This window comes from Macrotis lagotis, chromosome 4 (assembly GCF_037893015.1).
Source record: "Macrotis lagotis isolate mMagLag1 chromosome 4, bilby.v1.9.chrom.fasta, whole genome shotgun sequence".
Lineage (NCBI taxonomy): Eukaryota > Metazoa > Chordata > Mammalia > Peramelemorphia > Peramelidae > Macrotis > Macrotis lagotis.
Window position 1 is genome coordinate 245,405,434 of NC_133661.1, and position 23,815 is coordinate 245,429,248.

General features: G+C 38.9%; 1 protein-coding gene across 4 annotated transcripts in view; it reads right to left on the reverse strand.

Moving 5' to 3' along the window:
• ADCK1 (aarF domain containing kinase 1) overlaps positions 1-23,815 on the reverse strand; it is a 171,342-nt gene that overhangs the window by 94,127 nt on the left and 53,400 nt on the right. For 3 of the 4 annotated variants that reach the window (XM_074235624.1, XM_074235623.1, XM_074235622.1), the window contains exon 4: positions 13,459-13,662. The exons of the other annotated variant lie outside the window; for it this stretch is intronic. In XM_074235624.1, the coding sequence (XP_074091725.1) occupies positions 13,459-13,662 (204 nt within the window). The remainder of the gene's footprint in view (positions 1-13,458; positions 13,663-23,815) is intronic. 4 annotated transcript variants of the gene reach the window in all.

Here is a 23,815-nt window from a genome sequence, read left to right on the forward strand (position 1 = left end):
GAATTGATGTACCCTCAAAAGAATTTTCAGGGGAGTGAAAAAATTTTGGCCTATGGGAGAAATGTGGCATCAATAAAAACTTCTTCAGAAATACTATTACTCTGTCTTTAAGAGGCAATATCATCTTGAGACCGGGAATTTAAACCTCATTCTGGAAAGGCTGAGGTACAGAGAGAAAGAAGATGAAGAAAATCTATCTTTCAAAGAATATAATAAAGGGAATTCTGGAAAGATCTTGACTGTTATCTTGAGAGACTGTTATCAGTGATAGAACATATTTAAATAGAAGAATAGCATGAGCAAAGGTATCCAGTTTGACTGGAAAACAGAAAGCATGAAGGGTAGTAGTATAAAGTAGGTAGGGAGGATAAGAAGTTGAAGCCAGATTATGTCAGAATAAATATTGTATTGTTTGTTTGGAAAACAAAATACAAAAACCAGAGAGTAACCGAAGATTTCTACGTAGAGGAGTGACATGAACTTGGCCATTGGAAATAGGTAGAGAAGAGATGGACTGGAGTCAGGAAGCCTATTCAGAATGCTATTATAATAGTTTAGGTAAGATCAGATGAAGTCTTGAACTAGAACAACATACTGGAACTGGAGAAGAGAGATCAGAGGCAAAATATATTGGAGAGGTAGAATCTACAAGATTAAGCAAACTAACTGGATATGTGAGGTAAGGAAATGGAAAAGGTCAAAAATGGATCCAAAATTATCATTAACAGAAATAGAGAAGACAAGGGTAGGGATAGACTTAAAGGATCAATTCATTCACACAAGTTTTTATTAAGAATCTAAGGGAGGGACAGGTTTAAGGGGAATAATCTAATCACAAGTATTTATCCAATCAACAAGTATTTATCAAGTATTGCTATTTGTGAGGCTTAGGTGCTCATGATATAAAATCAAAATTCAGAGAGATACAAAATGCAAATAGAAAAGTAATACATGATTATTTGAAGAGAAGCAGATCCTTTTAACCAAGAGGAACAGATAAGGCTTTCTAGAGGAGGTGGTACTTAAGATGAGACTTGAAAGTCATGGATTCTAAGAGATAAAGGAGAGGAGAAAGTACATCTTAGGTGTGGGGAATGGTCTGTGCAGACATGAATTAGGAGATAGAATGGTAAACTCAAGAAAAATTTGAAAGGGGATCATTTTAAAATAACCTTGGGAAAGCAGGCTTGAGATAGATTGTGAAGGATTTCAAAAGTCAAGCTGAATAATTCATATTTTTATACTAGGAGCTATAGGCCATTAAAGTCAGTCAAATAGTCAGTCAACAAACATTTATTGCTCTAAATACAGAAAAATGCATAAAGAGGCAAAAAACAAGCTTTGCCCTCAAGGAGCTCCCAATCCAGTGAAAACAAAAAAGGCATTTGGAGGTTTTTAAAGTGCATTTCAAGGATTAATCCATTTGATCTTCATAATAATCCTGTAAAATAGACATTATTGTTGCTCAGTCCTTTTACAGTCATGTCCAAATCTTTATGATCCCATTTTCTTGTTCATTTGAGCCATTTCCTCCTTCAGCTCATTTTACAGATGAGGAATTGAGGCAAATAGGGTTAAGTGACTTACCCAAGATTATATAACTAATAAGTGACTGAGGCTACATTTGAACTCAGGTCTTCCTGACTCCAGGCCTGGCATTCTATCCACTGTACCAGCTAACTGCCCTAGATGCTATTATTATCCTCATTTACAGAAAAAAAAATGAGGCATGTGGAGATGTCCTAGATCATACAGCTAGTAAGTATCTGAGGATGGATTTGAACTCAGGTCTTTCTGACTCTGTACCATCTTAAAGGTTCTTGAGCAGGGAAATGATAGATTAGACACATGCTTTAGGAAGATTATTTTTGGCCATTACATAGAGAATGGATTGGAGAGTCCCATTAGGATATTGTAATAGTTGAGATAGGTGGTGAGAACAATAATTAAGGTGAGAGTTGTATAAGTGAAAAGAAGAAGAGTGATGCTTGAGATATTGAGGAGATAAGATCAATAAGACCTCACAAATGAATGGAAATTCCACAAGCAAAGTGGAGAGTGCTGAGGAGAGGAAGAAGGAAGAGTCAGAGTCAAGGATGATGACAAGGTTTCAAACAGAAACAGAAAAAGGGAAATCTATAGAAAGGGTTGGCTCATGTGGAAATACAATAAGTTGCACTTTTGACAATTTAATGTGAAGCTTGAGTTTCTTAGAGAGTGGCAGCTAGGTGGCATAGTGGAAAGAGCACTAGACCTGAAGTCAAGAAGACCTGAGTTCAAATCTAACTTCAGACACATACCGGTTGTATGACCCTGGATAAGTCACTTAACCCTGTTTTAGTTTCCTCATCGATAAAATGAGCTAGAAAGGGGAAAAGACAAACCACTCATTCCAATATTCTTTTTTTTTTTGGCAAGGCAATGGGGTTAAGTGACTGGACCAAGGTCACACAGCTAGTAAGTATCAATGACTGAAGTCATATTTGAACTCAAGTCTTCTTGATTCCAGGAAACTGGTGCTCTATCCACTACCCCACACTCCAATATCTTTGACCAAAAAAACCCAAATGGGGACATGAAGAGTTAGACATGACTGAAACAATTGATGGTCAGGGAGCACTATTACAATGGGTCTAGATCAAACTCGGATTGGTGAAATCTCCCCAGTCAGAAGCTCAGGACTCCAGGGTTGATGATACAGTAACAGGTCACAGCCTTACCAGATATAAAATTATATTATAAAGCATAAATCATCACAACTATTTGGTATTGGCTAAGACACAGAGAAGTAGATCAGTGGAATAGATTAAGTAGAGAAAAAAACAGTAAAATGACTATAGTAATCTACTATTTGATAAACCCAACAATTTTAGTTTTTGTAATAAGAACTCAATGTTTGACAAAAACTACTGGGAAAACTGGAAAATAGTATGGCAAAAACTAAGCATAGATCAGCATCTCACACCCTATACCTAGATAAAGCTGAAATGGGTAAAGGATCAAGCATAAAGGTTGATATATAAGCCAGTTAGGTCTATAGAGGGGGAGGAATTTATGACTAAGCAAGAGATAAAGAACTTTATAAACAGCAAAATGGATACTTTCAACTACATTAACTTTAAAAGTTTTTGCACAAATAGAGTGACAGGTCAGAGGTAGAGAAAACATTATGAAGACAGCTAGGGAGCAGCAATATTGGAGAACCAGGGAAGGCCAAGGAAAGAGGTCCCAGGACAGGGATATTCAGGCATCACAGACGACACAGATGGATAATTTTAGCAAACTGAGAAGGAATAGTCAGTCTGGTCAAAAGAGGATTAGGAGAGTAGTGTCACAAAAACCCAGAGACAAGAGAGTATTCCAGAAGAATATGGACACCAGCAGTATCAAGTAGGATGAGAATTGAGAAAAGGTCATTGGATTTAGCAGTTTAAGAGATCATTGGTTACTTTGGAGAAAACAATTTCAATTGAGCTTCAAAGTGGGAAACCAGATCACAAGAGGCTGCAAAGTGAGTGGGTTAAGAAACAACTGATTCAGTTTCAGATGTGTGGGGTTTGTCCAAAAAAAGATGCTGGATAGTCCCCTGAAATCTGCTGCAATGGAATCTGACTTAGAAATTGCATATATACACAAGGGGCAGAAAACTAAAGAACATACACAACCAGCTACAGTTATATGCAATGTGCTGTTCAACAATCCTATTAGTCATCCCGTTGACTCCCTTAGCAGAGTTACTATTCCAAACTTTCTCCAGCCTTCTCAAGTCACGACTCCTACCCATTCCCCTTATTCACAGACTTCCCGTATCTTAAAAGTAACCTTCCCTTGACTTTCTGTTCCTTCCAGTTATTTCATGGACCCTTCTTATTTTCAGAACTTTTCTGAGGAATGGTCCCCACACACTATTCTAATATTTTGGAACCTATAAGGTAGTTTCTGACCCAACAACTCTACTGAAGTGGCTCTCTCAAAGGTTATCACCTTCTAATCCCACATCTAAGCCTGCTTCTCAGTGTTTGGGTTCCTTAACCTCAGGGCAGCTAATACTGTTTGCAGGCTCCTCTTCTTGAAATAATCTTCTCTTGACTTACATGTCATTGTACTAACTAACCTGGTTTCCTCACTCCTTTACTAGTTGGTTCCTTAATATCTTCTAATGTCTTCTATTTGATAAACCCAATGATTCTAGTTTTTGTTATAAGAACTCAGTGTTTGACAAAAACTACTGGGAAAACTGGAAAATAGTATGGCAGCTAATAGCTGCAAAATGGCTACAAAAAATTGCCATAGTTCCTCTTTTTTCAATATGGTTTTTTTTTTTGGTCCCCTCAGATTAACGGACTAAATCTGACTGACATTCAATGTTCTTCAAAACAATGACCCCAATTCCATTAATTCACCCACTTATACACAACACTCTAATCAAATTGGCTTGTTCACCATTCCATGAACATGCCATGGACCTTCCCAGAAAGAATAACATTTCCAATTTCTGTTCTATGCCATTTATGTCTTTGGTTGGGTTATACCCATCCTTCAAAATCCAGGTCAAGAATCAGCTTTCCTAATCATTTTCCAGCTAGAAATGAGTTCTCCCTCCTTTGACCTCAGTTCTATGGAAATTCTTTCCTATAGTATACTACAGAAATTAGACTATAAGTTCCTTGAGGACAGGGAAAGTCTCACTTTTGTATCTGAATCCTTACAACCTCTCACAATGTCTAACATACAGCAGATGCTTAATAAATAAATATAAGCAAATACTTGCTGATTAAGTGATTCTTGTTTGCATCTTTCCATAAAGTCTCTCTCAAGAATCTACCAAATGAACTGTAGGCCTTCCTCTTTCTGAATAATTTAGCACTTTATCATATACTGCAATATTGGAATTATTTGTACTCTAGATGCCATAGCGAATAGGATGCTAGATTTGAGTTGAGAAGACCTGACTTCAAATTCTGTCTCAGACACAAACTGGCTTTGTAACCCTGGACAAATCATTCAGCCTCAGTTGCCTCATCTAGAAAATGGGAGTAACAGTACTACCTCATTGTGTTTTGGGGAGGATCAAATGAGGATATCTACATGAAGTGTCTTGCAAACTTTAAAGCACTTTTCAAATATTAACTATCATTATTATATTCCTTGCTCTTGATTTATCACCTGCTTACTCTCTTTTTTAAATCATGGATATCTTTTATACTACTACTTCTGTTCAAGTCATCTTTGACAGTATGTTACGACCTACTTATAGTCTACTTACCCACTGTGTGTATTTCCATTGCCCTTGGCATTGCCCATAATTTTGATTTTTCAGAATCAAATGATGTTCCGATCCATATAGTATCATTCATACAGCATCACCAGAACTGGTTTAATGCCAAGGAACAGCTCATTAAATCACTAAAAGTGGTATGCAATTTCTAAAAACACATCAATCTTTTCCTTTTCTTCTCTTCCAGTGTAGATACAGCTCATTGCTCATCTGAAGTATCCATCAAAGATATAAGCGATACTGCCTCCACCATGATGTGGAAATGACCCCAAGTTCTAGAAGTCTATGCCCACAAGCATAAACTCTGGCAGGTTCTACCAACCTGGAAAAGCTGAATACAGTCCCAATAATAGAATACATCTGATATCTAACACTAATTCATTTAAGTAAAGAGAAGTTCATCAACCAATCTATTGTTAAGAATGTATTAAGGAGGGGGTGGCTAGGTGGTGCAGTGAATAAAGCACAGGCCCTGGAGTCAGGAGTACCTAGGTTCAAATCCAGTTTCAGACACTTAATAATTACCTAGCTGTGTGACCTTGGGCAAGCCACTTAACCCTACCTGCCTTGCAAAAAAAAAAAAAAAAGAATGTATTAAGGAGCTACTATATGCTGGACACTAGGGATAAAAGGACAAAAATGAAATATCACCATCAGGCAATGAATGCTTTGGTCAAGAAATTACATTGTATTATAGTTAATGATGTTTATTTTATAGACATATCTGATTTTAACTATTAGATTTGTTCCATGATTTCTGGGATTTTTATATCACACTGTACACAAACACTGTAGTTATTCAATGAATTAATGAATATATGTATAACTCTACATCTATCTATATGTATGTATATATGAGTCTTTGAAAGCTATTTCAGTATTTAAATAGATTCAGTGAACTCAAAAGCCACAAAAAGATGAATGCTGGAAACTATCTTTCCCCGTAATTAGAAAAATTAAAATAAATAAAAATTTGAAATTTTTTTTTAAAGATGGATCTATTGAGGTGGGTACTTCCTCCTAAAGGTGCATATGACAACCCATTTATGCTTTCTCATCATGTATGACTTTTATCCAATTTGAGGGGAGAAAGAGGAAGAAGGTAAAACAAATGCAATGGAGCTCTTCCTCTAGGTCTTTTGACATCACAGTGGTACCTATGAAACATTCAGATGGAGTTCATTTCTTAACTCTCCCTCTCATTACATGACTAGTCAACCTCTCTTTCTAATCATACATCTCCTAGATGATACTTTTAAGCCAATCTGAGTGTCAAGGTCACCACTGATAATATGCTGCCTAATATGACTCTCTAGTTGCCCTTTGGGTTACTTACAATTTTTTTTTAAATTTTATTTATTTAAGGCAATGGGGTTAAGTGACTTGCCCAAGGTCACACAGGCAATTATTAAATCTGAGGTCAAATTTGAACTCATGTTCTCCTGACTCCAGGGTTGGTGCTCTACCCACTGAGCCATCTAGCTGCCCTCCACTTACGATTTTTGACCCTCAAAAATTGCTATACCCCATAATTCATAGCCATATAGCCAAACATAGTCATATAACATATAGAAAAGGAATAACAAATAGTGACTGGTGTGAAGAAGGTCAATCCTGCCTCGCCTGTGTAGGAATTGAGCCAAATATTAAATAATAAGAGGAGAGGAAGATTTTTTTTCCCTTTGAAACCAAGTGATAACAAACTGGGCTTTGGTCCTACGAAGGGCCTCTTCAGTGTATGAGGACAGGTTAGCTTCAGCTCACAAAGCAGAGAAGATGAGGAGGGGATTAAAAGTATGCAGAATCTGAATCTGCATGGCTGATTGAGGTGGGCAGATGGCTGGATCATCAGTTCCAACCCAAGGACACAAATGCTTTCTTTTGCCCTCCACTGAGTTTCCCACCACCAGTCTACTCTCAAACTTGAGCACCATCTACCGGTCAACACCAGCGCTGCAGCTGGGTCTGACCACTACACTCCATTCTAAGATTAGGCAAGGCCAGGAGATACTAAGAGGTCATAGCTCCATGGGGGTCGCTTCTCAGGCCCCGTAGAACCGGCTCCCACAGCTATAATTAATACAAAAAGGGAAGAAGCTTCCTGGTGCAACTATACAAGAATATTTGTACATATGTTAACCCACAAGTCCTCACCTTCTGGGGTCATCTTGTCTAAAAAAAAAACTCTTCTTAAGAATTTCAAATAAAACTCATTCATGTTATAGAGGAATGAACATTAGGGCCCGGGAGTCAGAAGATCTAGGTTCTAGTTTCTGACTACCATTTATTTTTTTTTTACAATTGTATGCAAAGATAGTTTTCAATATTCATCCTTTTGAAAGGTTTTGAGTTCCACATTTTTCTACCACCCTCCCTTCCCTCTCCCCACCCCATGGCAATGAGAATCTAAATTAGGTTTTACATGCCCAATCATGCTTAACATATTTCCATATTTCTGACTACTATTTATTAGCTGTATAACTTGGGCAAGGACCCTTACTTATGGATAAAATGTGGAGAGCAGTGTTATCAAACTCAAATAGAAATAGACCACTGAGAAATATATAAGAATCCCTACAGGTTGCAAACTGATTCAGAAGAACACACATAAAAATTTTAATATTCTATTGTATTTTATTTCCCAATATTGTTTTAATTTAGTTCCTGGCTGTGTATTAGACTATTTGTTACAACATTATTTAGAAGGTGATACAGTGGAAAAAGAGGTAGCTAGGAGGCTCAGTAGGTAGAGCACTGGACCTGGACCTCATACACTTACAACCTGTGTGACCCTAGACAAGTCACTTAGCCTCTGTTTGCTTAATCCACTGGAAAAGGAAGTGGTAAACCATTTCAGTATCTTTGTCAAGAAAACCCCTGAGCAATAAGGTCCATGGGGTCATGAAGGGTCAGACACAAGTGAAAGGTGGAACAACAGCAATGGAAAGAATGATGGATTTGAGTCAAAGGACTTAGATTCAAATCCTAACCCAATACTATTAATAGCCTAAGGGAACCTGGGCAACTAACAACCTATCTAAGTCTCTGTTTCTCAATGGATCAGGTGGTTTCTGGGATCCCCTCCAGTCCCAACCCTATGTTAATGCTGTTCATCCTTCATCTTCAAAGAGGAGAGGTGATTTGCAGGTGTACTGCATCTAAGTGAGGTAGAGTAGCTCCAAGTCATCTCCCTGTCTTCCTGAGTCATAGAAGTCTAGTGACAGGACAAGAGACAAGGTGACTGGCGATGGTCCAGGATGCAGTGATGACCTTGGCATCTCCGAGCCTGACCAAGCTCGAAGCCTTGCTTCACAGTGCCTGCTTCAGCAGACTTTGACCTAGGAAATCAAGGAAGTCTGCAGTGTTCTGATAGGCTTCTTGCAGCAAGTGGAGTATGAGCTAAGCCTTGAAGAATAGGTAGGATTTTGACAGAGAAGCATATCCCAAGCAGGGGAAGAATATATGGGAAGGCAAAGCACAAAATTGGAAATATTCTTCAAAAAGACCAGAAGAGAAGAAACTAGAAGAAAGAATTGCTTCTTGCAAGGATTAAGAAGTACCAAATCCTGGGGCAGTGGAACTGACAATAGGCCTGGGTCCCATAGAAAAATGGGACTTATAATGATACAAAGCACTCAGGTAAGATTCTTCAGGAGCTGGGTCAGAAGCAGCCCAAGGACTCTAAATATCATCCTGTTCAACTTTCTCATTCTCTAAAAGAAGAGAGGCCCAAAGATGCTATCAACTTGTCCGAAATCACACAGGTAGTGGCAAAGTCAAATATAGAATTGTGCTATGCCAAATTGACCCATATAAATCTCAAATCTCAAGCACCCTGGGGGGGGTAGCATCCATCTACATACCTTCCCCTTCCTTCTCCTCCATGATGGGCTTAAGTTTCCAAGGATGAGGAATCAAGGTGCAGGATGACAAAGCACAAAATGCAATCACACTAAATCCAATGAATTGCAAACTTTAATTCCCCTAGATGATAAGGACCTCAGCCCCTATTCTATCTATTTTGAGTCTTTGGGAGTATAAGTGACCTGAAGTCAATCTTGTCTTTCCTGAGAAACACAACAATCCTGGGGTAAGTCCTGAACCAGCCCTAATCCAACACAAACCAAATCAAATCAAAGAAAGCTCAAGTAAAAATGTACCAACATGGGGCTCTATCCAGTCAGCATCCCACTCTAATACCATTAACTCATGGGATACAGTTTGAGAGTTGAAATAAGGAGGTTGCTCCAACTTTGCCATTTCAGACAGTGGGGGGAGGCTCTGTTTCAGCTCTTTCCTTAATGTACATGAAATTGCAGCCTACCAACATAGAATCACAGAATCTAATACTTGGAAGGGAATCTTATAGGTTATCTAGTCTAACCCTTAAGGGAAACATAAATCCATTTTTAACTCTCCCAAAAAGGGCAGTCATCCAAACATATTTTAAAGACCTGGCATTTCACTGATTCCTAATATATAACTTACTAAAATAGGAAAAGTGCTAGGAAGGAAGGAAGAAGGAAAGGAACAGAAAAAGGGAAGAAGGAAGGAGAGAGGGAAGGATAAAAGAGAGGAAGGAAGGAAAAAATTGTTATATATTTAGTAAATGCTAAGCAGTGTTCTAAATTCTAGTAAACATAAATATAAGCAATAACAGAGTTCCAGTCTTCAAAGAGCTGCCATCCCAAATAGGGGAAGACCACACAAATAGGGGAACTAGAATTGCAAAGGGCAGGATTGATCAAGAGCAAATTTGGAGAATGATAGGAAGTGACATGGTATCCTGGTTTGGGGGCATGATAAGAGGAAAACTCATCTGTGCTTTTCCAGTCTCAAATTCTGATAGGAAGGGGCAGCTAGGTGGCAAAGTGGATAAAGCCTCAGCCCTGGAGTCAGGAGGACCTGAGTTCAAATCCAGTCTCAGACACTTAATAATTACCTAGCTGTGTGACCTTGGGCAAGTCACTTAACCCCAGTGCCTTGAATAAATACATTTTTTAAAAAAATTTGATAGGAAGTGGAGGAGAGCCAGAGTGTAGAGTTGTCTGGGGAGTGACTGAAGTCATGGGATACCTGAGTTCAGAAACCAGTTTCAGATAACTCTATCATCATTCAGCTCCTATTGGACTCAGTTTCCTCATTTGTAAAATAAGAAAGTTGAACTCTAAGGCCTGTAAAGTCCTTTCTAACTCTCAATCTAATGAGCCAAGCCAGTCTGTTTTGTTTTTGGACAATTTTAATTATTAGGAATTATTTTCTGATATTGATTTATTTCTTGTATTAGGAATCTATCTCATTATTCACTCATGAATACTATTTCTGACCTCTGCATTCAGCAGCCATATGGCTAGCATGGTCTCCAAGATTAGGAATTAAATCAATGCTTTAAAGTTGAAAGGAACTTCTTTCATTTTACAGATAAGGAAACTGAGGCAGAGCAGTTAAATGTTTGAGGAAGGCTACTAGAACCTCAGTCTTCTTAACTCTCAGTCTTCTTAACTCCTGTTACCAGATTAGTTTCTTGCTATGGGAGCCATATCAGGTTAACGTAGGTATGAAGATTATTATTGGGGGGAGGTGGACTACTCTAAATGTGTTCTTAACAATGGGTGTTCACCAGAAAGGCAGAACTGCTGGAGAACTGTTGGAGGAGGGAGGTGGAGACACAAACATCTTTTTCCCCACGCCCTGACACCCCCACATTCACCTACCCTACTTCCCACATAGCCCCTTTCACCTCCCCTCCACCCACAGACTAGGAAAATGTCACCCAATCCAACCCACCCAGGCAAAGTATGTCAGCAGGAAACAAATGTCATCTCCCTAGGGTGGAGGAGAAAAAAAAATCTCTGGGGAGACAAGGAAAATGGGGGGGCATGTAAGTGAGGGAAGCTGGGGCCCAGAAGAGGGAAATCAGGGGTTTCCAAGATCCCTAGAACAGAGAAAAGGGGAGCCTTTAGGGACTTCTGAAGGGAACCCCATCCCCCTCTCAGATCTGGGATGGACTTTGGATGTCTCCTGAGACAGGACAGGACACCAGCCAGCACTACAGGAAGGGACTGGGATGATGAAGACAAGGTAAACCAAAAAGAGACAGCCTGGTTTCAGTGTCCTTTTACAATGTCAAATTCCCTTGTATGAAGAAAGCTAGGGAAGTGCAGCCCAGCTGGAAAAGAGATCTGATGTCCTCTCTGACCACTCAAGAGATGCCACTTGCATCCTCACCTAGCTTGAAGGAATCCTCTATTTTCAACTGCCTTCCTCCCTATTTCTCATGGTCCCTCTCCTGGAAACAAAGCAGCAGGGACTAGTGAAAAAGGGTTAATCTCTTTTTCCCTTCTCTCCCTCTCCCTCACACCCACCCCTACTGTGCTGCCACATGTGAGCAGAGACACGATTTACACTGTTATTAAAGTGATTTATTTAGTTTTAATTTGGGGGTGAAATTGGTTCTGTTGGAAACAGAAGGCTGACAGGCTTGGCAGGAGGCAGAGTAGTTCGTGGGTAGGCACTGTGCCAATCCCCTCCCCTCTGCCTGTGACCCCTTGTTCCTGACCCCCATCTTTGGGACCTCTATTCATCCCAGAGTCTTCTCCCCCCTCTCAATCTCTCCCACATCACCTAAGTTTAGGTAAACATACCTTAGGAACAAGAGGGTCAGAAGGCCAATCAAGCTTATCTCTTGTGATCTGGGTCTCTCAAGTTTCAGAATCAACAAGTCTGAAAGTCTTAAATGCCCCAAATCTTCCCAAGCCACAAAGCAATCAGACTTAGAAACGTCTTTGACTACCATCCCAGTCCCAACTTTGTGTTGATATAAAGAGCTAAGGCTAGCCTCCTACCTATCATGAAGTCAGAGATGCTTGGATTGGGTCCTAAGAGGCCCTTCTTCTCATTCTCCTCCCCTTTTTTTTTTTACTTTTTTATTTATTTAAGGCAATGGGATGAAGTGACCTGCCCAAGTCACTCAACTAGGCAATTATTAAGTGTCTGAGGTCAGAATTGAACTCAGGTCCTCCTGACTCCTGAGTCAAGGACACCTAGCTGCCCCCTCATTCTCCTTTCTACCCATCTTTTTCTTAGCTAAATCTCAGTTAAAAATTGTTATTATTGAGTCATTTTGCAGTTGTGTCCGATTCATCACGAATTCATTTCGGTTTTCTTGGCAGACAATGGAGTGGGTTTATCGTTTCCTTCTCCAGATCACTTTACAGATGAGGAAACTGAGGCAAACAGGGTGAAGTGATTTGCCCAGTCACACAACTAGTGAATCTCTGATTTGAACTCAGGAAGATGAATCTTCCTGACTCCAAATCTGGTACTCTATTATGCCACCTAGCTGCCCCAGTTAATAATAATTTAGATATTAGTAGAAAATAACTTGGGCATTATCCATCTTAGGGATATTTTCAGAGCCATAATTGGCAGTTTCTATCCCTGGAGTAAGGTAGGACAAGGAGAAGCTCACCCTGGGGTAAGCTGCTGGGGGAAACATGCATCTGTGGGAAAGCATAAGATTTCCAAGTTGCAGAAGAAAAGGGGTCCTCTGAATCCCTGTGGCTACTATACACTTTCCTGAGACAAAACCTAGATCAATAACCTTTTTCTTAAAGAAACCCTTAGGAAACAAAGAAATGAATATATAATGGTAGAATTTCAGGTGGATAGAGTGAAGAGAGATTTTTAGAATGGGAAGGGGTCTTCTTTGAGTCTCTCAAATAATATCCATCTAACTGGCCCTGACCAAAAGGACTAGAAAACAGGAGAAAATCCTCATGGTCTATTCCATCTCAGTATAGAAGGCTCCACTCAAATTAACAATGGGCCAAAAGATACTATAACTATAGCTCACAATGGTGCTTTATTGTTTACAAAGTGTTTCGGATCCATTATTTTATTTGATTCTCTTAACAGCCCTGTAAGATATTTATACCCATTTTACAGATGAGGAAATTGAGGCACAAAGAAATTAAGTGACTTAAAGCTAATAAGCAGAGCTAGAATTCAAAAGCACATCTTCTGATTCCAAATTCAGCATTCTTCCTATTAATATAAAATTGTGATTCTTTCTCAAGGAACCCCTTTTCAAAAAACCAGCTGCCACAAGATGTTTGCTCTATTTTCCCACTATTTCTCCACCCCTACTCCAGGTTCTTCCACAAGCACCCAATTCATACCTCTTTGCCCAGGTCCTCTCGAATCACCTGCTGGATCTCTTGCATGCTGCTCTGTGGGGCTTGGCTGTACAGCATCTTCAAGGTACTTGTGTATTCCTCAGGCAACAGATAATCCAGGGCCCCCAGGTGTTGACCCACCTTGATGAAGGTGCCTCTATTTGCACAGCAGAGCTCTCGGAGGCGTTCAGCAGAGCGACGGTGTACCTGTCAGATGAGCCTGGGTCAGGGTCACAGAGTATGTAGGCTTGTGACATTCTCTACTTTTCCTTTCTCTACATACTTTCCATAGAGGAAAGAATTCTAAAGTCTAGTCAGAAGTCAGTTAACAATAATTTATTAAGCATCTCTTGTGTACAGGTACTAGTATCAGAGGACTGCAGTTCAGATCTAAGGTCAGCTATTTGCTACCTGTTTGATCAATTTTAGAGCTTCAAATTCTCTGGGTCTTAGTTTCTTCAAAAGAAAATGAGAGGGGTTGGAATTCTAGGAAATCTATGATCTTATGACATATTTTCCTGTGCTATGAGTAGAGGTCTAGGCAGCAATAGCTCTCAATCTCAAGAATCAAATTATTAAGGAAATTTATGAGGCAACTTCCATATTTCCTTTGATTTCCTATCTTTCTAGGAACTCTGGATCTTTTCTCTTAATTCCTGGATGCTCAGAATAGTCTTCTATAATATCTGACCTATCACTTATTCCATAGGTAGTCTCATATTCAGATTTCCTATATCAAAACTTAACTGCCCAAAGACCAAGTAGACAACTAGCTAATTTGATAAACCTAATTTACTAATGGTTATTAATGAGCTAATTAGTTCTCCCATTTATAAATAAGAGGGTCATCTGTCATATGTTTATCAAAGGAATGATCCCAATGATTGAAATTTTTAGTACTTAGTGGTAAGTCAGGTAGGGAGTTATTTGGAGACAAAGAGTTTTTCAGCTCCCTTTTATCATACCATATTGAGTTTTATTCTGTTTACTGGTAGGATTAGTTATGTTTATTTGATTTCTGCACTGTGTACCTGCAGTCATCACCCCTGACCAACTAAGATTCTCAAAGCTTTATAAATTTATCTTGCTTTTGAAGAGCTAAGAGACAAGTCAGTATACAAATAAACACAGAACATAAGAGATCCCTGAGTGTTATGGGATACTAAAGTCGCTGTACAAATAAAATCAAATCCAAAAAACCAAATATCTATTAAGTACAAGGCACAATGCTGAGAGTTATGGAAGATAAAAAGATATGTAAACCTCAATTCTTATCCCCAAAGAGCTTACAATCTGTGGGGTAGAAAGAAAAGGGAGGAAAGAGTTATAATCTATAAAACAAATAATTTCATCCAGTCATTTCAGTTGTGTCTGACTCTTCATGACCCCATTTAGGATTTTCTTGGCAAAAATGTTGGCATGATTTATCATTTCCTTCACCTGCTCATTTTACAGGTGAGGAATCTGACACAAAAAGCTATTTCTTTTTCTCATGGGTTTTTTCCCTTTTTGTTCTGATTATTCTTTCACAACATGACTAATATGGAAATATGCTAAACATGATTATACATGTATCATCTATATCAGATTACTCACTATCAGGGGAGGGGGAGGGAAGGGAAGGAGGCAGAAAAATGCATTACTCAAAAGCTTTATGAATGTTGAAAACTATCTTTGCACATAATTGAAAAAATAAAATAAAATAACATCAAAAAAGAAAAAAGATCACGCAGGTAGTTAGTGTTTGAGGTCAGATCTGAACTGAGGAAGATAAGTCTCCATTCCAAGTCCAACACTCTATCTACTACACCACCTAGTTGCCCACAAAACAAATGTTATAAATTTTAAGTAACAGTTAAAGGCAATAAAAGGATATCACAGGGGCAGCTAGGTGGAACAGTGTGTGGATAGAGCACCAGCCCTGGAGTCAAGAGTACCTGAGTTCAAATCTGGCCTCAGACACTTAATAATTACCTAGGGGTGTGGCCTTGGGCAAGCCACTTAAGCCCACTGCCTTGCAAAAAAAAAAAGAGAGAGAGAGAGAGAGAGAAATAACACAAGAAAGTATATAACTAATGTTAAATGACATATAGGGATAAATATTTTAAGAGTGCACAAACAAGAGAGTTCACTTCACATTGTAGCAGCCAAGGAAAGTTTCATGGAGGTCTTTTCACATTCTCTTCCAAGGCAACAATTAATTACATGCTAAATCCCTGTAAGATGCAAGCTCCTTGAGGGCATCTAGCCTATCACAGTGACTTTTTAAGTATTTGGGGTTTTTTTGGTTTTTTGGTTTTTTGGTTTTTTTAGGTTTTTGCAAGGCAAATGAGGTTAAGTGGCTTGCCCAAGGCCACACAGCTAGATAATTATTAAGTGTCTGAGGCCACATTTGAACCCAGGTACTCCTGACTCCAAGGATGGTGCTTTATCCACTATGCCACCTAGCCGCCCCTTAAGTATTTGTTGAATCAATAATATCATAATCCAAAGAATGACCATGCCTTTCTACATTCAGATGTCAGGCCAGTTATGGCTCAACTCCATGTGTGTCGGTCTAAATTTGCAGTTGTTATTATTGTTCATCCTTCATTTTCTTTCTTTCTTTTTTTTTTTTAGATTTTTCAAGGCAATGGGGTTAAGTGGCTTGCCCAAGACCACACAGCTAGGTAATTATTAAGTGTCTGGGACTGGATTTGAACCCAGGTACTCCTGACTCCAGGGTCGGTGCTTTATCCACTGTGCCACCTAGCCACCCCCATCCTTCATTTTCAAAGAAGACCAATGGCATCATGGTGATGTCTCAACTTTTGCATGAAGTAGATTTTAATGAAGAAAAGCTGCACAAAGCCAACAGTTTCACCGTCTCCTCCAGAATCATCAAAGTTGAATGGCAAGAAAGCACATGAAGACTTCCTCTGGCAGAATGGGTGGGTGAGAAACTAAGACTGTCAGTAGGGCAGTCAATAAAAGAGAGATGAATCACTAACTCATTGATTTGGAAATGGAAAGGCCCTCAGAAGTCACCAGGTCTCATTTTATGGATGAGGAAAGTGAGACTCAGATCACTTGAGATATTAGCTATCAATATTTGATCAAAGATTATTTGTATATTTTATATATTTACAAATGAGATATTTGTAAATGGCTTAATCCCCTAGAAGATATTTAATAAACATTCTATTCCCTCTCTTTCTTCCTTATCAGATAAATAAGCCACAGAGGTAAAACTTAAGTCAGGGCCTTTGACTCTAAATCCAGTTCTCTTCCCACTGTACCACACTGTCTGCACTGTAGCATCATCCCAAGCCAACTGAGGCTCTCAACAAAGAGGGAAGGAATATAATTCTTTTTCTATTCAGCTGAAAGAAGAAAGAGAAAACACTATTCACACATGCACCTGGCCTGTTTATCACAGTACAGAAAGTTCAGGCCATTATTGGTAAATAGCTTTTAGGCAGCTCGGATAATTGTCCTCAAGACTGTGGCACCAGCGGAGGAGAAATGTGCCATTACCAGCTCAGAGGAAAAAGAAAGAAACAGGGAAAGGGCCTGAAGAGGCCCTGAAAAGGCATTAGGGTCAGAAAAAGCAACCCTGGCTTCTTCCAGCGGGAAGATGTGCATGTGGTCCTGCATAGGGACAGAAAGCCTGCTCAGAAGAACAAGGAACTCCCAAGGGAAAAAGATTTCCCAGCTGTTTTGAGGCATTTCCTGGGACCCCTCCAGGAGCCAGGCTATCAGGGGGAAGTGAGAGGTGATCCCTGTCCCCTAGCTGGGAGACAAGGCTAACACTTGTGAATAATATGAAGTGGTATATAATTAAGTGCTAAATGGTATAGACAGTAACTGTGGGAGGAGTTCAGAGAAAGGGAAGATAGGCAGTATGGTATGGGGGAAGGCACCAGACTCTGTGTCTACAGACCTAGGTTCTCATCCTCACCAAGTCCTACCTTTCTCATCAGTCAAATGAGGATAGATCAGCTCCAAGGTCCCTCCAAATCAAGCACTCAATGAGCTGTAATTTTTATCAGAAAAGGCTAGCATAAATAGTCAAGAAGCTGTAATTTTTATCAGAGAGGGTTAGCATAAATAGTCTGTAATTTTTATCAGAGAAGGCTAGAATATATAGTCAAGAAAGGCATCATGAGAAGGTAGGACTTGAGCTAGATCTTTGAGAATGGGTAGGAAAATATCAGAATATTAGGGATGAAGGGGACTCATCAGTCTAGCCCCTTTATTTTAGAGCTATAGGAAAAAGGGGTGAAAAAAAGAATCTAATTGGTAGATAGAAAGCCCAGCCTCAGAGTCAGGGAGCCTGGGTTCAGTTCCCACTTTGGACACATAACTGTGTGACAACTCACTTCTCCAAATCACCTATCTTGCCCCCCAGTACTCCCAAGGAGACTTCTCTAAGTTGCACTGTAACTGTTTAAACTTTAGAGATCTTACTCCACCAGAGAAAATACTTTCCAAAGAGTACATAACACTTGTAAAATCACAAGCAAGTTCAAAAACAGAGAAAAAGGGGGAAAAAAAAAAAGATGAAACAACTTGTCCAAGGAAAACAACATGGGCAGCTAGGTGGTGCAGTGGATAGAGCACCAGCCCTGGAGTCAGGAACACCTGAGTTCAAATCTGGCCTCAGACACTTAATAATTACCTAGCTGTGTGGCCTTGGGCAAGCCACTTAACCCCATTTGCCTTGAAAAAAAAAAAACTAAAAAAACTAAACCAAGGAAAACAACAAAAGGAACATGTAAAGAAAGGGGAAATAAGGGCTAAATGAGCCTCACCCTAGTTCTTTGTCTCTTCTTCTCCTAGCTCTCAGGGGAGTTACTGTCAAATCCTTCTAGTGTCCTACAAGCTAGAGAAAAAAGAGACCAGGATTGACCTTTGTTCCCCTTCCCTTCTTTTCTCAGGCCATTTCCTGAGAGGGACTGACTGTTAAGATAAGGTAATAACAGTCTCTGAAATCCAGAAGCCCGCTCTGATCAAATTCTCCCAAGATACTTAGTTGTGCCTGACTCACATATTGCTTAGACTATCAGCTACCGGCACAAGGACTTTGAAAAGAAATAAATTTTATTGAATTTTATTCAAAATATATACAAAAAGAAAAGACATTAAGAGAAAAAAAGAAAATTAGAACACCCCTCCCTCTCCCCCCCCCCCAAAAAAAGAGGAGAAAAATGAGGCTTGTGAATGATTATAATAAGTCTGTAAACTGTGGTTAGATTCTGATTGCCTAGCTGTAACCCAAAGGATGTGAGTATTGACTTTAACATAATAGTGTCCACACTGAGGAATCACATATATACCCACACAGTATCTATGGCACACTGAGTGCTCAATAAAAAGAGATTGATAATGGCAAGGGTTTCATTCTCATAAGCTTAACAAACCATGAAACCAGGTAACTGTGGCTGACTGTCATAGTATGAATGAATGAATGAATGAATGAATGAATGAATGAATGAATGAAATAAAACATTTATTAAGCACTTACTATTGTACAAAGCACAGTACTAACATTCACAAGACTGTTGGCCACTGATAGGAGGGGAGGGTGCATGGAAGAAAATTGTGTAACTTAAAATATGCAAGTGGATGAATAGTGAAAAACTTTCATAAGATGCAACTGGAAAAATAAAATATCAATAAAACAAACAAAAAACCAAAATAAACATACAAAGGATACAAACAGAATATTACAAATAGAATCTTTGCTCTCACGGACCTCACATTCTAATTCTCCACTATTAGAGGATACAAGTAAGATGGAAAAACCTCATGATACTTTGGGTACAATGGCAAAGAAGAAGTTAATGCCTCTTCTTTAGTGTTATTTCCATTTATGACACAATGAATAAGAGTTCAAATCCAGCCTCAGACATTTAGCAGCTGTGTGACTCTAGGCAAGTCACTTAATCTCGATCTGCCTCAGTTTTCTCAACTGTAAGAATGGGGATAATAACAGCACCTCTCTCCCAGGGTTACCATGAAGATGAATAATGTTTAGAAAGCTCTTGGCACAGTTCCTAGAACATAGTAGCCTTAAGTACTTGTTTCCTTCCTTCCTTTTGATACTTGTTTCCTTCCTTCCTTTTGACTGCACCAAGTACTTTGATGCCAAGAACTTTCTTTTCTAGGTTATGAGTCACTGGTGGCCATGCCTACAAAAGTAGGCATCTCCATGAGGGCTGCTTCCCAGGTTGATGTCTGGGGGGGGGGGGGGGGGGGGGAGCACTGACTTAGAAACACTGCTATTTCATATAAGAGGCAAATTCTTCCCAATTTAAGATGAAACCCAGTCAAGAATAATCTAAGACCAACTTTCAAATAAAGTCACCTAGGTGGATTTTTACATTGCACATCATCAACAAAAGGGACAGCATAATAATTTTGTTTAGAGTCAAAATTCAGAAATTGTAAAGAAGCATGTTTAGGTTTGATAGAAGTGAAAACAGCTTATTAATGAGAGTTACTCAAAAAGAGAATGAATTTCTAATCAAAGGCTGGATGTTGTTCTTTTCAGGTATGGATTAAACTGGATGACCCCTTAAGTCTAGTCTGGCTCAGGTTCTGAAAAGTAAGTATAGAGCACCCACTGGGTACATACATGGCATTATTTGTTTGATCAATCAATCAATGAATATTTATTATGCATTTACTGAGCACCATGAGTAAAACACCCTTGCTTATAGTCTAGTTGGGGAGACACATATCTGAAAAGAAAACAAACACAAGGTCACACAAATTAAGTGGCGAGTGAATAATACAGTAAGTGCTTCCTACAGGAGGGCACAAAAAGAATCGGTTTATAGGAAATTGTAGATTTTGAGCTGGAAGGGACCTTGGAGGATATCTAGTACAACCTCTTCATTTTAAAGATAAGTAAGCTAAAGTTAGTTAGGTGACTTTCCCAGGTACTCTTGAGTTGGGATTCAAACCCAGAACCCCTGACTCCAAATCCAGGACATTTTTAAAAGACAGCTATACCAAAAAAAAAAGTCTCCAACTTGAAACTGGAACTGAAAGCTTTTCACAGAAATCGGTGTTCTCATCCCCTCCCTATGTTTTGTCCTGTCCATCTACTGCAGAATGCAATCACAACAGGCAGATAACATGTATAATTATTATGTTCTGCCCTACACCTAGCAAATTGTTGGTACTCAATAGCTATTATTATATGAACTCACTCCTACCACACACCCACTCGAGTTCTCTCCCCCCCAGAATCTCTCTATGCTCACAAGTCAGCACACAGCCACCCACTTCACTAGCCCTCCTTGAAACTTACCTTCAGCTTTTTGTTTGGTCAGACTCTGTCTGAATGGAAGATGCTACTAACATGGTACCCCCGCAGCCTATCCCGGGCAGAGGACAGACCACACCTCTCTGCTGGGTGTCCATTCTTTCCTTCCTCCCCATGAAATTGGCACAGAAACAGCTGGTACTGTTTCTCTGCCTCTGCTCCATCTTCATTTTACTCTGAGCTCGATAATTTGCCTTATGATTATCTCTCATTACCAACGACCTTGCTGTAATGAGTTTTAATCTGCCTCATATTAATTAAAACCATTTTCATTAGCCAGCTTGGTTTGGAGGGTAAATAGCTAACAGAATGAGCTCAGTGGGCTGGAGGAGTATTATACCTATCCCATTTCTGAACATCTAAAAAAAGGTGGTACCCAAATCCTAAAGAAGAGAACTACAATGATCAACCTGGAAAAAATAGGATCACTGAAATTGGTCACAGAGAAATTACGTTCAAAGTTTTTCCAACTACATCTATATCAAAAAGGAATATGAGTTGATTTAATTTAGATGTCAAAAACTCTTTTCCCTTCATCTCCCCTTTAATGGAAAAGTCTGTATTGGATTCCTTCACTGAGATTTCAATATTGAGTCAACAGAGCAGTATCTAACCTCAACAACCCCTAATTTTCATAGGAGGAGCAAAACTAATGACAATATGTGTCATTTTCATTACAAAATTTAACTTTGATGCTTTCCCTTCTCTGCTCCCGGAGAGAAGACCTTTCCTAACTATCACACCACATCCCGAACTGCTCTTTGGAGAACAAAGTTGAATTCTTCATAATTTGAATCTTGGGATCTCAGAAGGGCTCTAGTCAAACTGCCTCATTTTTACAAATGAGGAAACTGAGATCCAAAGAGGATAAATGACTTGTCCAAGATCAAAGAGGTATTAAGCAGAAACTAGGCTGTTAAGATTCAAACTCCAGTCTTCTGGTTCCATCACACCATCATGTCATTCCTGTAAGAGTAGTATGATCAGATCAGCACATTAAGTAACTTTAATATGGGAGCAGGGTGAAAGATGGATTAGAATAGGTAGGGGATAGTGTAAGGAAACTTTAAAGAAAATATGATTCTGCCTCTAGGAAACATTCTCTTTGATCTAAATATATGCATCTTTAGAATATCATTTACAAGAGGATTTAAAAATCACAAAAGTTTTGACCAGAAAAATAATTAAAACAAGTGAAAAAAATCAACTTAAATCCTCTCTTAGATTTAAAGCAAATTCTGCTTCACTCAACTAATTCCAGGAACTGTTGCTGTTGTTGTTTGGATGTTTTCAGTTGTATCTGACTCTTTGTGATTCCATTTGGAATTATCTTGGCAAAGATATTAAAGTGGTTTGCCATTTCCTTCTTCAGCTCATTTTACAGATGAGGAAACAGAGGCAGAGTTAAGTGACTTGTCCTGGGTCACACAGCTAGTAGCTGAGGCTGAATTTGAACTTAGGAAGATGAGTCTTTCTGAATCTAGGTTCAACACTCCATCCACTTTGCCACCTAGCTGCCCAATTCCAGGGCTTAAGAATTATTATGTTAATTAATACAACAAAAATTAATTGAGCATCTATCTAGAAAAAACAAAATAAGAGTTTAGAAAATGAAAAATGTTCTGGAGGTTAAGATCTGGAAAGAAAATAAATAGTTCAGAAAAGAAAGTGGGAAATTTTAGCTGAGTAAGGGACTCTCAGAAAATTTGAACTGATCAAACAGAAAACAATGTCTCCAATGAGACAGCAAGAAATATAAGAACAAAATCAAAAGATTAAAAAAAATTGAAAATGTAAAATATTTGATATAAAAAACAACTGATCTAGAAAACAGATCAATGACTGGACTCCATGAATCATGATTTTAAAAAAGAAGCTGGTCATTATCTTTCAAGAAATCATAAATGAATACTGCCAAGATTTATTAGAATCAGAGGGCAAATATAGAATCCACCAATCCCTTCTCAAAACAACACAAAAGAGGAAGCTTCATAAATATCATACCCAAAATCCAAAGGTTCACATCAAAGAAAAAAACCAAAAGGATACAGGAAGATATAAGTGAAGTATCAAGTAATTTTTTTTTTAGTTTTTGCAAGGCAATGGGGTTAAGTGGCTTGCCCAAGGCTATACAACTAGGTAATTATTAAGTGTCTGAGGCTGGATTTGAGCTCAGGTACTCCTGACTCCAGGGCCAGTACTCTATCCACTGTGCCACCTAGCTGCACCATCAAGCAATTTTTAATCATAAGCACAAAAGACCTGTCTAATATAAAATTGAAGAAATTCTAGAATGCAACATTCCAAAAGGCAAAAAAATGTAGTCTTAACAACCAAAAATAACTTAACCTGCAAAAATGAATATAATCTTCAGAGAGGAGAAATGGACCTTTAATGGATTAGGAGACTTTCAAGCATTTCTGATGAAAAGACCAAGAACTGAATAGGAAATAGGAAATATAGTGCAAGAATCCAGAGAAACCTAGAAAAGTAAATTTATTCTTGAGAAACTGAAAGGAGCTTATATCAATGAGGTGCTAACATCAAAACTGGGGGAAAAGAAATATGTATCTCTACAGAACCTTAATGTCTCCAAAGAGTAATAAGAGAGGTAAACTGGAAACACAGAAGGTATGGATTGGCGATATTCTAAGGAGACTAAAGTAGGGAAAGAGAAGTGGACTTCCAGGGTGGAACCAGGATGATGATGCGAAGTTAGGAAGCTCCCAAAGTTTTTCCCAACATAACTTTAAATGAAGCCTCTACAAGACCTTAAAGTTCCAGATCCCACCAAAAGAAGAGCAAAACAAATTCTCAACTCGAGATTTTGTAGAGAATCTTCAGCAGCTTAGTATAAATGGGAGAACAGGAAAATCAGCAGAAAGCTCTTAGCTCTTAGCATTCAGGTTCTAGTTCAGCAAGTCATTATGACAGCAAGTCGACGAGGAGGGTCCCAATCTCAGACAAAGTCTGACTCCTGGGAATACTGGGGTAACCAAAGGGTTGGGCACAAACTTGCATAGACAAAACCTTGGCCTAAAGGAG